Raw genomic sequence first — 14,662 nt, forward strand, 5'->3', positions numbered from 1 at the left:
AGTATGTTCTAATGTCTGGAAGCGTGATCCCCCCAACTTTGTTCTTATTTCTCAAGATTGCCGTGGCTATTCGTTTCCTTTGATTTTAAAAGTGTTTTTGTTTTTGTTTTTTTGTTTTCTACCCGATGCGCTGAAGGACACCTGCCCAGGTTGTATTACACATAATCTGTGTCTGAATGAAGGAAAGTGAGTGAGGCTCATTCTAATCTCCCTGGCTTGGGTACAAAGGATGTCTATAGAATTGCATTTGTGAACTAATGAACACTGGCTACATTAGCTGTAGCTTGATCATGCTTTACCTAATAAAGAAAATGTAAGCAAAGTTCAGCAATGGAAACGGCGCAGTTTAGGAAAGATCTTCACAAATCTTTCATCGTGGTACGATTGGTGCGGTCCCATCTTTGCCATTTCCCAGAGGAATAACTACATAAGTTCTGCTTTCTGCTCACCTGCCTCCTCATGTCAAATTTGGCATCTCTATTGCAAGATAATTGCTGCCTAGAATATTCAATTAGCTTTTAATTAAATATTGCTCATTATAACTGCAAGACAATAAAACATATGTGATTTGATTAGCCAAAAAATTCAAGTATAAATTACATTGATTTTTATACCCACATGCACTTTACTTAATGAGACATTTGTTGTCCTGTTATAAAAAGATTGTATATTTTCCACTAGATTTTCTTTCTGCTATGTTGTTGCATTCAGCCTATTGGGAACATTTTATTAACTCTTGCTTATTTACACTGCCTAGAGCAGACTGTCCAATATACGTAATATAAGCTGTAAGTGATTTTGTAATAGCCATTGGTAATCAGCAAGGTTTTACAATAGCTATAGCTAGTGGCTATTATATTGAATAGTGAGTGCCCAGATCTCTGGAGCCATGCAGATGTCCTTTGTCTCTCTAATCCTTTTTGGTGTTAGTGACCACGTAGTTTGATGTGATCACATGATCATATCTATTCCTGTTATATAGGACTGATTTACTGACAACAACAACTGTGGGTTGAACAGAAATTATATTTAAAAGGGATTAAGACTCAAACTCAGGAACTAAGGCAGTGGAAGGAATCACAACATGGTGATTCCTTAACTAAAAATTTATTAACCTTAAATAATTGTGTGTATGGTACACATAATTAAGAAAAACTCTTTACACACACACAAAAAAAGATTGCATGTCATCTTATTTTCTTCTAGAGATTTTTTTAAATGTCTGCAAGCAAAATTTAAACATTATTAATATATGCAACAATTAATATTCATTTCCTATTTCTACATTAACTATCTAGAACAGAAAGTTATATATAGTTACATACAATAAAACTTCTTCATAATAGTTATTTCAATGTCAGCTTAAACCCCAATTTTTCATTATGTCACTTTATATATCAAAATTTATTATCTGTTAGTGGACAGATGTCTCTTAATTTAACAGTATTTTTTCTGATCATAACAGTAATATATAATTACCTAAGAAACTTTTGAAAGTATGGAAGGGAAATCTATTGATACATGGATATATTTTCTTCCTGTTCTTTTTTCTGTAAACTTTTTTCAATGTTTCTTATTCTGCTTTAAAATTTATAATTACAACATTTATTGTAACATTTAATTCTGCTTTCTTCCATTTAATATTTTATTGTGACCATGTACATGTCACTAACTACCCTGAAAATAAAAACTACATAACATTCCATGATATAAATCAACCATAATTGTTGGACACTAGGGTTTTTCCATCAATTGTTTCACTATTATAAGTAAAAGTAAGGTAAGTATATTTATTCATAAACCTTGACCACACTTCTGATTATTTCCTTAGAATTGATTTCCAGAAATGGAATTATTGGCTCAGAAGTCTCAAGGGAATACTGTATTCTCAGCTCCTTATGTCTTTACAAGGTATGGACAGGCCAGGTGCAAACACTTCCAGGCCCTGTGTAGAACCTGAACTGATCTTCCCATAGGAAGGAAGAGTGACAGGTATAATTGGAGGATTGGAGAGAGCTGATATCTGCAGGTACAGGTACGGTTTCTGTAAACACATCACATCCCCTGACATCTTGGCGCACTTAGCTCTTGAAGTAAGATCACTAAGGTAGATATCCCCACCATCACCACTCCAGCAAAGAGTGACTGCTATTTTAAGCCTCAGGATGAGTAAGTGGGATGGGGTGGGAGAGGACAGTAGGAAGTCAGAGTTAGTAGATCCCAAGGTCTAGGATTAGAAAGAGGAGAAGAGGCCCCACTGAGTTCTCCAATTCATTTTACTCGATAGGCCTGTACTTTAGAATGCTTTGTACTTCTTGATTCATATTTGGACTCTACTTTGTAATCTTTATACAAAAACCCAAGAGGGGAATAGGGTCAATTAGCAGAATTCAGGTAACAAACTCTTCACTAATCCTCCAACAAAAGGATATAAAGAAAGAGCTCAGGGAAGATAGACCAGAAAATTCATACTTAGAAACATTCCTTCTGCTCCAAATACATAGCAGTGACGTATGTATATGTGTGTGTGGATGTATATATGGAAAAATAACAAAACAAGTAAAAATGGTTCAAAAACAGGAGACAAATGGAACAGACATGGAAAAGAAATGCAAAATGGCATCTGGACTCTTTCTGGATCAAGGAGTAAACAAGAGCAATTAGAAGTTCAGTTCCCTTGAAGAAATCGGGAATAAAAATGATCCACTAGGCCGGGCAGGGAATCAGAGCTAGACCCACTGCCGAAGACAGGGGTGGGTGAAGAATCTGCAGTTCATGAAGGCAGGCTGAAGAGAACTACTACCACCTCTCACAGGCAAGCAGATTACAGGAGCCACGGGAGGCCAAAAGAATAGAAGAAACAAAATTTTAAATAAAAGATGATGTCTAATTCTAAGAAAGGCATTTAATAAACATAATATAAGCTTGAATGTATTCTCAGTAAAATTAATTTTATAGAACAATCTGAATGACGTTTAAATAAACATGTTAGGTTCTTCAATGACATAAATGAAGAAAATTAGCCATAAAAAAGAAAATAAAGACGAGCAAGCAGAAATTTTTAAAAGGATAGTGGACATAGAAAAGAGATATTTAGAAATCTTAAAAATATGAACATTAAAATGTTTTAAATCAATGAATAAGATGAATTTGAGAAAGAGTACAGTTGAAGAAAGAATTAGTTAATCAGATAATAGTATAAGGATTCACCCAAAGCACAACAGTGAGGGCAGAAAAAAATTATACATACACACGTACACATATGTGCATGTACATGCATACACACACACACTCATAAACATTCCTACATACTCTTAGAGCAGTAAGAGACATGGAGAAAAAATTGAGACATGTGAACATATCTCTAATGGGAGTTTCACAGACTACAGCAAAGAGTAGAGGAGAAATTTTTGCCAAATTAATGACTGGAATTTCTCCAAAATTGAAAACACATGTCCTCAAATAAAACATGGACTCCAACTTCTAAGATAAATTAAAAATAAATTCATACTTAACTACAGAGTGGAATTAAATAATATATAAAAAAATAGAAAATCTTAAAAGCTAGGAGAAAAGATATATTATTTAAAAGAAATACCAAGAGTGACAGGAGATTTACCTTTTCCAGAAAAAGATTTCAGAAGATAATGGAGTAAAATCTTTAAAGCACTGAAGGAAAATAACTGTCCATCTTGCCCTTACTATTTTTTTGGTTTGTTCTTCATGATCTCTACAACATCTAAATGGTGGAACTTCCAGCGTTCAATTATTGGATCTCATCCTTTCTTTATCTCCTCTCACTCTCTCATGAGCTCATATAGCCTCATTGCTTTAAATTACCTATTGTTGCATAATAAATTTCCCTAAAACCAATGGCTTAAAATAACAGTTTATTATTCTCTAACTCTGTTTTGGGGGTGACATGCTCATCTGGGCAGTCTGAGGCATGAGGCGTATAAGGCTTATTCATTTACAGGTTTGGTGCCTAGGCTAGCATGTTTCTATAGTGAAGAGCCAGTGATTCATTTCAATTTCTATGAAGGGTTCTAAGTGCCTTACAGCATGGTAGTCTCAGAGTCCTAGATCTACTTACATGGTTGCTAATGCCCAAAGTAAATATTCCAGAGACCCAGGCAGAAGCTGCAAGGGTTCTTATCACTCATCCTTGAAACTTCTAGGACATCACTTATGCCACGTTCTATTGGTTAATCATGTCACTAAGGCTTACAGTCTATTTTCAACACAGCTGCTAGAGTGGTTATTTTAAATCTATGACAGATTTAAAATACTTGTTTACCAAAACCCCCCAATATTCTTCCCATATCATTCAGGAAAAAAAGATAAGTCTTTACCTTGAATGACATTATCTTATGCATGCTAATTTTTGTTCTTCTTTGAATTTATCTCAAAGTATTCTTCCCCACCACATCCTCAACCTTCTTCTTGCTCAAGCACAATAGACTCCTTGATGTTCCTTGAACACATCAGATATTGGACACCCTCCCACCTCAGGGTTTTGCTTTTGTTTCCTCTCCTTAGTCCACTCTTCCACCAAATATCTGTAGATCTGGTTCCCTCTCATCCTCAGAGCTTTGCTCAGATTTCACTTTCCTGGTGAGACTTCCCTTGCAAATCTGCCCACCACCCAACAACACTCCTTATCCCCTCCTCAACTTTATATTTTTACCACAGGCATTATGATCATTAAAAATACTATTAACTAAGTAACTAATTAATTATTGCTATTCCTGTCCACTAGACTACAAGTTTCTAAAAAGAAGGATTTTTATCTGTTTTGTGCCCTGATGGATCAAACAACTAAAACAGGGTCTGGCATGTTGTAGGTGCTCAATATACAGCAATGTGCTGGCAAATGTTTAATGACCAGCTCTCAAAACCAAAAACAGGAGAAAACTCTGATTTGTAGCACTTGGCAATTTCCATTGTGTATGTATTTCCATCATCCAGTTTCAAGCTAAGTGTCACTGAACATGGATTTGGGAAGCAATAAAGACAAGTGGTTTTCATGTGCTAGTACAAGTGGGCTCCAACACGCCACTGATCTATTTGTTAAAATGAAGGGGGCAGGGGAAGGAAGGTAGGAAGAAAAATGTACCTATACTATAATTCCAAATGGAGACAAGTAAACTTTTGAGATAAGCAAAGACCATGGGAGTTTACCACCCACAAATTCTCATCGAAAAAACTAGTAAAAAAAAAAAGCATTACTAGAGAAGGACATGATGTCGGAGTAGATAAATGCTGTACTTGACTCTTCCCATGACATTAAAATTACAACTAAATTATAGAAAAATCAATGTGGTAAACCATCTGAAGACTAGCTGAACAGAAGGATATAAAGAAGGAGCCACAATGAAACCGATAGGAGGGACACAGATGAGAAACAGGCTGGCCCCACACCTGAGTGTGATGGTTGAGGATCAGGAGGGATATCATGTCCATGCATATCCTCCCCAGAAGAGGGACCCCAGCCCCACACTGGGTTCCCCAGCCCAGAGTATCAGTGCCAAGAAGAGGAGCCCGCACAACATCTGGGTGTGGAAAACAGTGTGGATTCTGCTGCTCCAGGTGACATAGGAGGCTACTGGAAACCCAGACATCCTCTTAAAGGGCCAGCGCACAGACTCACTTGCAGGCACTCACCCTGGGCTCCTATACAGGGACAGTTACCCTGGAGGTGTCAGAGACACACAGGGAGAGACTGAGTTGTGTGGCTGCAGTGTGAAGAGTGGAGAGAGAGTTGCCATTTTCCCTGTGTAGAATCCTTCTCCCATGCAACTGGCAGGCAGGCACAATTTTCATGTGTTGAGTCCCGTCCTGCTGAATTTGCATTGGCCTGGTAAACTCTGCTAGCTCATCCCTGGTGACTCCTGGGACCCTGCCCCCACCCAACTCACACAAAGCTGAAGGCACTTTCCTGGCCAGCAGCCATCCCTAGCCCATGAATCTACATTAACCTGGTGAACATCACTTGCCCCACTCTGCTGAGTCTGAGAGTCCTGAATCACGAAAATTGATTGCCACATGAGGCTCTATCAGTGGGAGGGTGGGGGAGGAGCGAGGAAGAGCGAGGGAGGCGAGAGACAGACACAGACACAGAGACAGAGACAGAGAGAGCGAGCGCGCTAGACACACTTGGTAATTTTGTCCCATAACAGCTACCATACGGCCATAGCATGCCGCAATCTCGTCGCACTGATTACTGGGAGTTGTAGTTTCTATCTGTACGATCAGGCATGGCGGCCTCCATTGCCGGGGGCTGTGGACCAGCAATGGGCCTGGCTCGGAGCATTGGAGTCGCCAGGGCGTTGCTCCTTGCGCCGGCCTCTGTCGCCTGCCGTAAGTGGAAAGGGGCTTGCGAGCCGGAGCGCAGAAGAGCTAGGCTGGGGGTAGGCGAGCCTGGAAGCAAAGGACGACCTCGGCGGAGGCCCCTTGTGGTGTGGGACCGCGAGCCGGGGGAGAGTGCAGGCTTTCGTGGGAGCTCAGGATAGGCCCGATTAGTCTTAACCCCCATTGTCCGCTCTCGCAGGGGCCCACGCGGGGCCGGGCCGGCAGCGGAGCACTGGACCTTCCGAACCTGGCGCGTTCAAGCCGCCGCCTAAACCGGTGATCGTGGACAAGCGCCGCCCCCCGCCCCAGAAAACCAGGTGAGGTCCGGACCCGGGCGCGATTCCCGCTTTTTGTATTTGCTCGTAAACAAAGATCTCGGCTCTAAAGCGGAGCCTGAACTCCCACTCTGTGTACTTGTGTGCTGAATTGTTGAGCCCGCGTGTGAAAAGCACGTAACCCAGGTTTGCCTTCCCCTCTTCTCTCGAGCCGGTATTGAACTTTCTCTGTAGTCTTACTAAACCCTCCAAGTATGGAGGGATTCCCTAGATTTGAAGCTCTTCACACCAGCATTTGGCCTGCATCAATAGTTTTTCTCTGAAGCACATCGTATTTTACCCGTTTACGTTCAGGAGTCACTCTTTCCTCGCCTGGGTGGAAATGCATTGGCCAGGACTCGCTGCGTTTTAGTTTCCCCATTCACCGTGTGTTCGTTTCTTGAGATATGCAGCAGAGTCGTAAAATTTCCCACTAGTTTGTGTCTGAAATTTACTCTTCAAAACAGTGTGCTTCAAAACCTTGTTCACTTAAAAGAATGCTGGTAACTTTGGAGGTACATGTAAATTTCGATGCCCTAGGATTTGCAGAAAGTGTTTCTGTGACCGGTATAACAGCCTTCTTAATAAGGCGATCTTTGGGAGGGAAAACGATCTTTGGGAGGGAAAACGGTGTAATTATAGTCTTGCTGAAAGGACTCTAGATTGTTGGTTTGATTATTTTTGCGTGCTTGTGTGTATGTTTAGCATTTCAAATATTCTTTGGTTCTGACTTGAAATAAATGAATTTATGGAACCTAGAGATTTATAAAAGGTTTCCTTATGCAACTTTTTATTTAAGGTGGAAAAGGACTAGCTCTCTTAAATGATAACACTTATTATAATTCAGTCAAATGGAATGTAAATTGTATAACTTCTTTGGAAAACAGTTTAACAAAATTTAGTAAGTTTGAAGTTGTATACCTTTACACCCTGGAGGGTATACAAATTAAAGAAAATAATAACTACAAGGAGGTACGTACAAAAATGCACACAAAAGTATTGTTTGTAGGAAGAATTCCGAAGCAGCCTAAATACCCATCAGTAGGTGAATAGGCAAATACATTCATATGATGGGCTATTATACAGCAGTGAAAAATGCATGAACTAAAGCTAACAAGGATGAACTTCACAAATATGATATGTGAAAAAAGCATCCTACAGGAGAATTGATAGAGCGTGGTAGCATTTTTATATTGCCCAGACATACACTCATATATGTGTAAAGCAGCGGTTCTCAACCTTCCTAATGCCACGACCCCTTAATACAGTTCTTCATGTTGTGGTGACCCCCAACCATAAAATTATTTTCACTGCTACTCTATAACTAATTTTGCTGTTATGAATCGTAATGTAAATATCTTTTTGTTTTCCGATGGTCTTAGGCGACCCCTGTGAAAGGGTCGTTGGACCCCCAAAGGGATCGCAACCCACAGGTTGAGAACCGCTGGACTGTAAAGTATAAAAAAATGTACAGGGGAAACTCTCCACTTTCACAGAACAGTCAAACCTAGCTTTCCCTATAGTGGTACAAGCTGATATTCTGATATGGCAAAATAAGAACACATCATCACCTCTGTAATACTTTTACCAAAAATATTTAACCTTAGTCTAGGCATGTGGAAACAATAAACAAATCCAGAATCCAGAGATGGCCTATAAGACAATATGCTTTCACTCTTCAAAAATGTGTTATAAAAATACAAAGATTGGGAATAGTTCTAGTTTAAGAGACTAACAACCATATACAATGTGTGAAAGTTGTTTGTAGCTTGGATTGGGCAACAAACAACTATAAGAGACATTTTCCAGGACAACTGGGTATATTTAAATATGAACTATATATTAGATTATAATTACTGAATTAATGTTGAAATTCTTAGGTGTCATAAAGGAATTGTGATAAATGTAGAAGAATGTCTTTATTCTGAGCAGAAGCCTTCTAAAGTATTTAGGGATGGAAGGCCTTGCTGCTTGCCATTTTCAAATGGTCTAGGAAAAAAAATTATATGTATATATAAAGCAAATAAATAGCAAAATTAGGCGAAACTAAGTGAAATTTATATAGGTGTTCATTGTATTACTATTCAACTTTTGGTAGGTATGGAAATTTTCAAAGTAGGAAATTGAGGAAAAGGAAGAAATGCATTGGAATAATCATCGCCAAGTTTAGTTAATTCCATCATAGTAATTAACTATGGGGGCAGGGAGGGGTGCACAAGGGCTTCAACCATATTGATAATTGATTTCTTGAGATGGGTGATAGGGACATGAATTTGCATTGTAGTGTTATTTATACTTTCCTATAGATTAAATATTTCATAAGTTTAAAATCAGTTAAAGAGAATAGGGAGGTTATTTTTCAAGTCAGTTTGCAATTGATGATTTATGTGTTTATACCTTTTCCAGCAGAGTTTATTGTAACACGTACAGCTCAACATGAGGCCTGTGGTTATGTTTGCAGGCTTTGGAGCCTGACAGACACGGCTACATTTAAATCTTAACTTGATAAGTTTATAGCTAATATAATAATAGGTCAGTGATTTAACCTCCCCAAGCTTCAGTTTTTTCATCTGTGGAAAGAAGATAGTGATACCAAACCTACCTGGTGGTTGTAAGGATTAATTTATGCTATAAATGTTTATTTAATAAAGCCTTTAACACCCAGGTGAGTACTTAGGGTTGTTAGCTAATTTCATAAGCACTGACAAGGTTTGATAGACTTTTCTTATGTAGAGAGGGAAGAATAAAACACTTCAAAATCATAATCTTTTTTTTTTTTTTTTTAGAAAGCAACAGATTCTTTTTAAATGGTCTTTAATGTTTGCTTTTAATTTTTTTTTTTTTACCTGCAGGTTTTTGAGTCCTGAATTCATTCCTCCAAGGGGAAGAACAAATCCTCTGAAATTTCAGATAGAAAGAAAAGATATGTTAGAAAGGAGGAAAATGCTCCATATTCCAGAGTTCTATGTTGGTCAGTAAGAACTGGATGCTTTTATTATTAGCGGCTTGTGGGGTAGTTTTCTTGGCATAGAGAAGATTGTTTTTCACATATTTGGGTTTTCCCCATATGACGTACTTATTAAACTCTTCAGGAAGTTATGAAGTTACATAGAAATGCCATTATTTGTTTCTGCATCGTATGCAAAAGTTCACTTCACTTTTGAATTTATAGGAAGCATTCTTCGTGTTACTACGGCTGACCCATACGCCAGTGGGAAAACCAGCCAATTTCTGGGGATTTGCATCCAGAGATCCGGAACTGGACTTGGAGCTACTTTTATCCTAAGGAATACTATCGAAGGACAAGGTAGGTTCCATGTCATTATTTTGATTTTCTGGAAAATGTTATCCCAGTATTCTTTTTTGTTTTCTTCATCCTGGGATAAGACACCTGGAACTTGAAAGTGCAGGGGGCTCTGCAGGGTGACATGGACCCTGTGGCCTAAGAAGAGTATGAGAATTGAGGTTGCTGATTAAGTACCATTGGTGCTCTGTTTTCCCTTGAAGACTTCTTTTATTACAGGGACAACAACCATTAGAAGTAGACTTTCCAAACTGTGGCAGCATCATAGGAGGAGACAAGTGACAATAAAGTAGTGTGGCATTCATTTTAGGAGAAAATAACCCATCAGAACATTGTAAACATAATGATGTCCTTATGAGTTACTTTCTCTTAAAATTAATGGCCCCCATTTGGCTTTATATTACAACAGTCACCACAAGGATCAGTTTTATAACAGTCAGAGGAATTTTTTAAAAGGGCAAAATTGTGTTTGCTATGCCTAATAAGGCAGAGGAACGAGTGGTAAAATTTTAGAAAGATTATGAATCAAAATGTCCGGAACAGTGAAGTTTTCGTACTTTTTTTTTTTAAAGATTTTATTGGGGAATTGGGGTAGGGGAACAGCGTTGGGGAATCGGCAAAGGGGAAAAGACAAGTCACTGTCCTTCAGTTCTTCAGTCCAGTTGTGGAGGACATTGCTTCACTGGCCCATGTTGGTATTATCATTGCACCCTTCCCGGGTGAGGCAGTTGCTCTCCGGCCAATGGACGGCTGCTCACAGCAGCTCACGAAAGCTCACAGCAGCTGCTGGCCAGCCCCACTGCAGCCTATGCCGTCGCCAGCGACTCACGGCAGCCCAGCTCCAGGTTGAGCTGTTGTTCACCATCTCAGCTGTATAGGGGGCGCAGCATCACTGACCCTCATATGTGGGATCCGAACCGGGGTCCTGCTGCTCAGAGCTAGCATCCCAAGCCAACTCCTAACCAATGTGCCACTCGGCTGGCCCAAAGTTTTCATACTGAATGTTGAATGCTTCATTGCCTCCAGCAGTGAAGTATTAGGTTCAAAAGAAATTGAACATATGAAAGTGGTTGCTGTGGTCCTTCTCCTGTAATGTACCTGTGTACCGTGCATGTAAGAGCTGAGCAGGAATTGACTAACTGATCAATTGATTGAACTTGTGCCTCCATTCAGGTTGCGTATTTGGAGGAACCTTGTCATAGAAAGACGTGAGCATAGGTGTGAGTCAGACAAACCTGGGTTTGATTTTCTTCTTTAAAGTTGAGATAATAATAGTCTCTACCTCCCAGGGTTGTGGTCAGTGGATTGTGATGTTGTACATGAAGTGCTGGACACAGAATACTCAAAAGCCTTAGCTTGCTCTCTGCAGTACGTTTTGACAGTCACCTACCTGCCTGTACCTATCCCATTGATGCTTCCTTTTTTTGGTGGTGTTTTCAAACCCACTAGCTTTAAATATCACTCATATGATGACAGTTCCCAAATATGTATCTCGAGCACTGACCCTGTCGAGTTCCAGATTCGCACATACAGCTACCAATTCGGCATCTCCATCTGGATGTCTTACAAGCATAAAACAAGTTCAGAAGAACTCGATTTCCCCTCTCATTGTGTTCTTTTCATGTTTTCTTCTATTTCCATAAATGGTACACTCCCCACCCATTTACTTAAACCAAAAACTTAGGAGCTGTCTTTAATTATTCTCTTTCACACATCCAGTCAACCAGCAAGTTTTCATGGCTCAGTCTCCAAAAAGCGTATCCCAGTTTTGTGTGTTGCTCCATCTCTTGCTGCTACTCGTGTCCCTGCCGCCAGCCCCTGCCTGCAACTGCAGTATCGCTGCTTTACTCTCCTGATCCACCATGTTATTATGCTCCACACGAACGGGCGTTTTCTGGTTTTTTTCAACATGGCATATTTGTTAAGATCCCTGGGCCTTTGCATGTGCTATTCTTTCAGCCTGGAGTATTCTTGGCCCTCTGTAGTATCAGTTTAAATGTCATCTTTTCTGAGAGGCTTTCTCTGTAGTAAAGTTGCCCCTTCCCCAGTCACAATGTCATCACCCTGTATCGCTTTCACTATGTGAAATTACCCTGTTGGTTTGTTTATCGATTGTCATCCACTAGAATGTAAGTTTTATGGGAGGAGAAGGATCTTACCTGTTTTGTTTTTGCTGTACACACAGTGCCTGGACCAAAATAGTTGTTTAGTAAATATTGGATTAAATCCAGGTATTAAACAATAGGTATTAATGTTCATCATATAGTTATATTTGTATTTCTCTTGGGATTATTTCAGGAAATCTCAAAATACACTCTTGCCCTTAAGTGTTTGATGATACAGATGATATATTATTACTTGTAGCATCTTGGAAGCATGCAGAGCTGTTCCTAGCTTGCTTCATATGAAAGGCTCTAGAGTGTTACAATCCTAGGCCATCCTTAAGAGGGCTTGTAAACCAAAGTTAGAACTTAAAAAGGTACTTACTCTTTTTGCATCGTTAATCCTGTTGCTCTTAATGTAGAAGATAGAGTTTTATTTAAGTAATTGGGAAATAAACCACGACAAGAGTGAAGAATTGACTCAAATTTTCTTCAACTAAGTTAATGCTATCAGAATTGAAGAGACTGTGACTCAATACATTTATAGAAGACATCATTCTTTTGACTCTGTCATTCTAATTCCAATTTTGTTAGTTTTTAATCTATATGAATTTTAGTTTCTTTCAATCATCTTTATTTTAAAGATTACAGATTTATGTCACATTTCCTATGTGCAAAACGCTGTGCTAGTTCCTTGATGAAATATTTCTTACCCTAGTGTGAGGCTTATGCAGGAATCAGGATTCAGATTGTAAGACTGTTTTTTTCTCTTTTTAGGTGTTGAGATTTGCTTTGAACTTTATAATCCTAGAATCCAAGAGATCCAAGTGGTCAAGTTAGAGAAACGGCTGGATGACAGCTTGCTATACTTACGAGATGCCCTTCCTGAATACAGCACTTTTGATATTAATATGAAGCCAATAATAGCACAAGAAGCTACCCACGAAGTTCCTGTTAACCAGGTATAAGTTGTACATTTGGAACTGGAAGCTTAAGCATAAAATAAGACTCATCTTAATGAAAACTTTTAGAAGAATTTTGCTTATGACTATCAGCCTAATTTTTTTTTTTTTAACTGTCCTCCTTAGCTGAAAGTAAAAATGAAGCCTAAGCCCTGGTCCAAACGCTGGGAACGTCCAAAATTTAATATTAAAGGAATCAGATTTGATCTTTACTTAACTGAAGAGCAAATGAAAGAAGCTCAGAAATGGAGTCAGCCGTGGCTTGAGTTTGATATGATGAGAGAATATGATACTTCAAAAATCGAAGCTGCAGTCTGGGATGAGATTAAAGCATCACAAAAGCCCTGATCTGAGAATGACTTTAGCTACTTGCAGAGGATATACGGACTCGCAGATTTCATGTATAAGGACATAGTCATTAAATTGACTTAGCATTCATTTTATGAATACTGTTTAAAAAAATAAAATGAGTACATCACTTTATTACTTTAAAAAGGGAAATGCATGCCAAGTTGTCCAGTGTCCATTCTCTTACTGGGGGCAACGCTACAATACAGTCAAATTTACCAGAATGCTTTTCATTAAGCCTGGACTCTGAACAAAGAAGTGGGTAGGATGACTTTTAAATCTGTGAAATACATCATGAATACAGAAAAGTTTAAAGAATAGTAAAGTGAGCTTTTATGTACCCACCATGAAGTTAAGTAAAACATTTAGTAATATCTAAGAAAGTTAAGAAATAGGAGATTTAGGATCTAAGGAGACTACTGTGTGTCTGGAATTGTATCCCTCCCCTCTCCCAGTTGTGGGCACTGTCCTCACTTTGTGTTAATCATTCCTTTGCATTTCTTTTCGTTTGTTACGTATATATGTTTTCTTTTTTTTTTAAAGATTTTATTGGGGAATTGAGGGAGGGGAACAGTGTTGGAGCATTGGGGAAGGGGAACAGCCAAGTTGTTGTCCTTCAATCTTAGCCATGGAGGGCGCAGCTAGCTGAGCTCCAAGTTTAGTCGCCATCCAGCCACCTGTTGGCAGCTCGTGGCCTCTAAGCTTAAGGTGCTGTGTTCAATCTTGGTTGCGGGTGGTGTAGCCACCATCCCATGCTAGAGTCAAACCCGGCAGCCTTGTTGTTAAGAGCACGCTCTATCCACTGAGCCATCTGGGCAGCAGCTCAGCCCAAGGTGCCATGTTCAATCTTAGTTGCGGGTGGGCATAGCCCACCATCCTATGCAAGAATCAAACTGGAACCTTGTTAGGAGCACGTGCTCTCACCAGCAGAGCCATCCTGCCACCTCTTGGCAGCTCAGCGCTGGCTTAGCTCACTGGTCCACGTGGGAATCGAACCGGCAGCCCTGTTGCTCAGAGCTCGTGCTCAGTTTTAATGTCTCCTCTTTCATTTAAAACTTGATTTGGGGACTTTTTTTTCCTTGGTTAGTCTAGAATAAGGTTTGTCAATTTTGCTTATCAAAAAACCAACTCTTAGTTTTGTTAAACTTTTTTTGTTTTTCTGTTCTCTTATTTATTTCTGCTCTAGTCTTTATTATTTCCTTCTGCTAAGTTTGAGCTCAGTTTTTTGTTTTGTTTTTTTAGTTTCTTGAGGTGTAGAATTAGGTTGTTTATTTGAGGTCT

The 14,662-nt window shown here is 39.2% G+C and overlaps 1 protein-coding gene across 1 annotated transcript; it reads left to right on the plus strand.

Moving 5' to 3' along the window:
* Positions 1 to 6,246: 6,246 nt before the first annotated feature.
* On the plus strand, positions 6,247 to 13,538 carry MRPL19 (mitochondrial ribosomal protein L19). Its single transcript, XM_019634444.1, has 6 exons — positions 6,247 to 6,360; positions 6,551 to 6,668; positions 9,518 to 9,636; positions 9,838 to 9,972; positions 12,849 to 13,033; positions 13,160 to 13,538. The coding sequence occupies exons 1-6, from the start codon at positions 6,258 to 6,260 to the stop codon at positions 13,379 to 13,381; spliced, it is 882 nt and encodes a 293-aa protein (XP_019489989.1). The 5' UTR covers positions 6,247 to 6,257; the 3' UTR covers positions 13,382 to 13,538.
* The last annotated feature ends 1,124 nt before the right edge of the window (positions 13,539 to 14,662 follow it).

This window comes from Hipposideros armiger, unplaced genomic scaffold (assembly GCF_001890085.2).
Source record: "Hipposideros armiger isolate ML-2016 unplaced genomic scaffold, ASM189008v1 scaffold_1669, whole genome shotgun sequence".
NCBI lineage: Eukaryota > Metazoa > Chordata > Mammalia > Chiroptera > Hipposideridae > Hipposideros > Hipposideros armiger.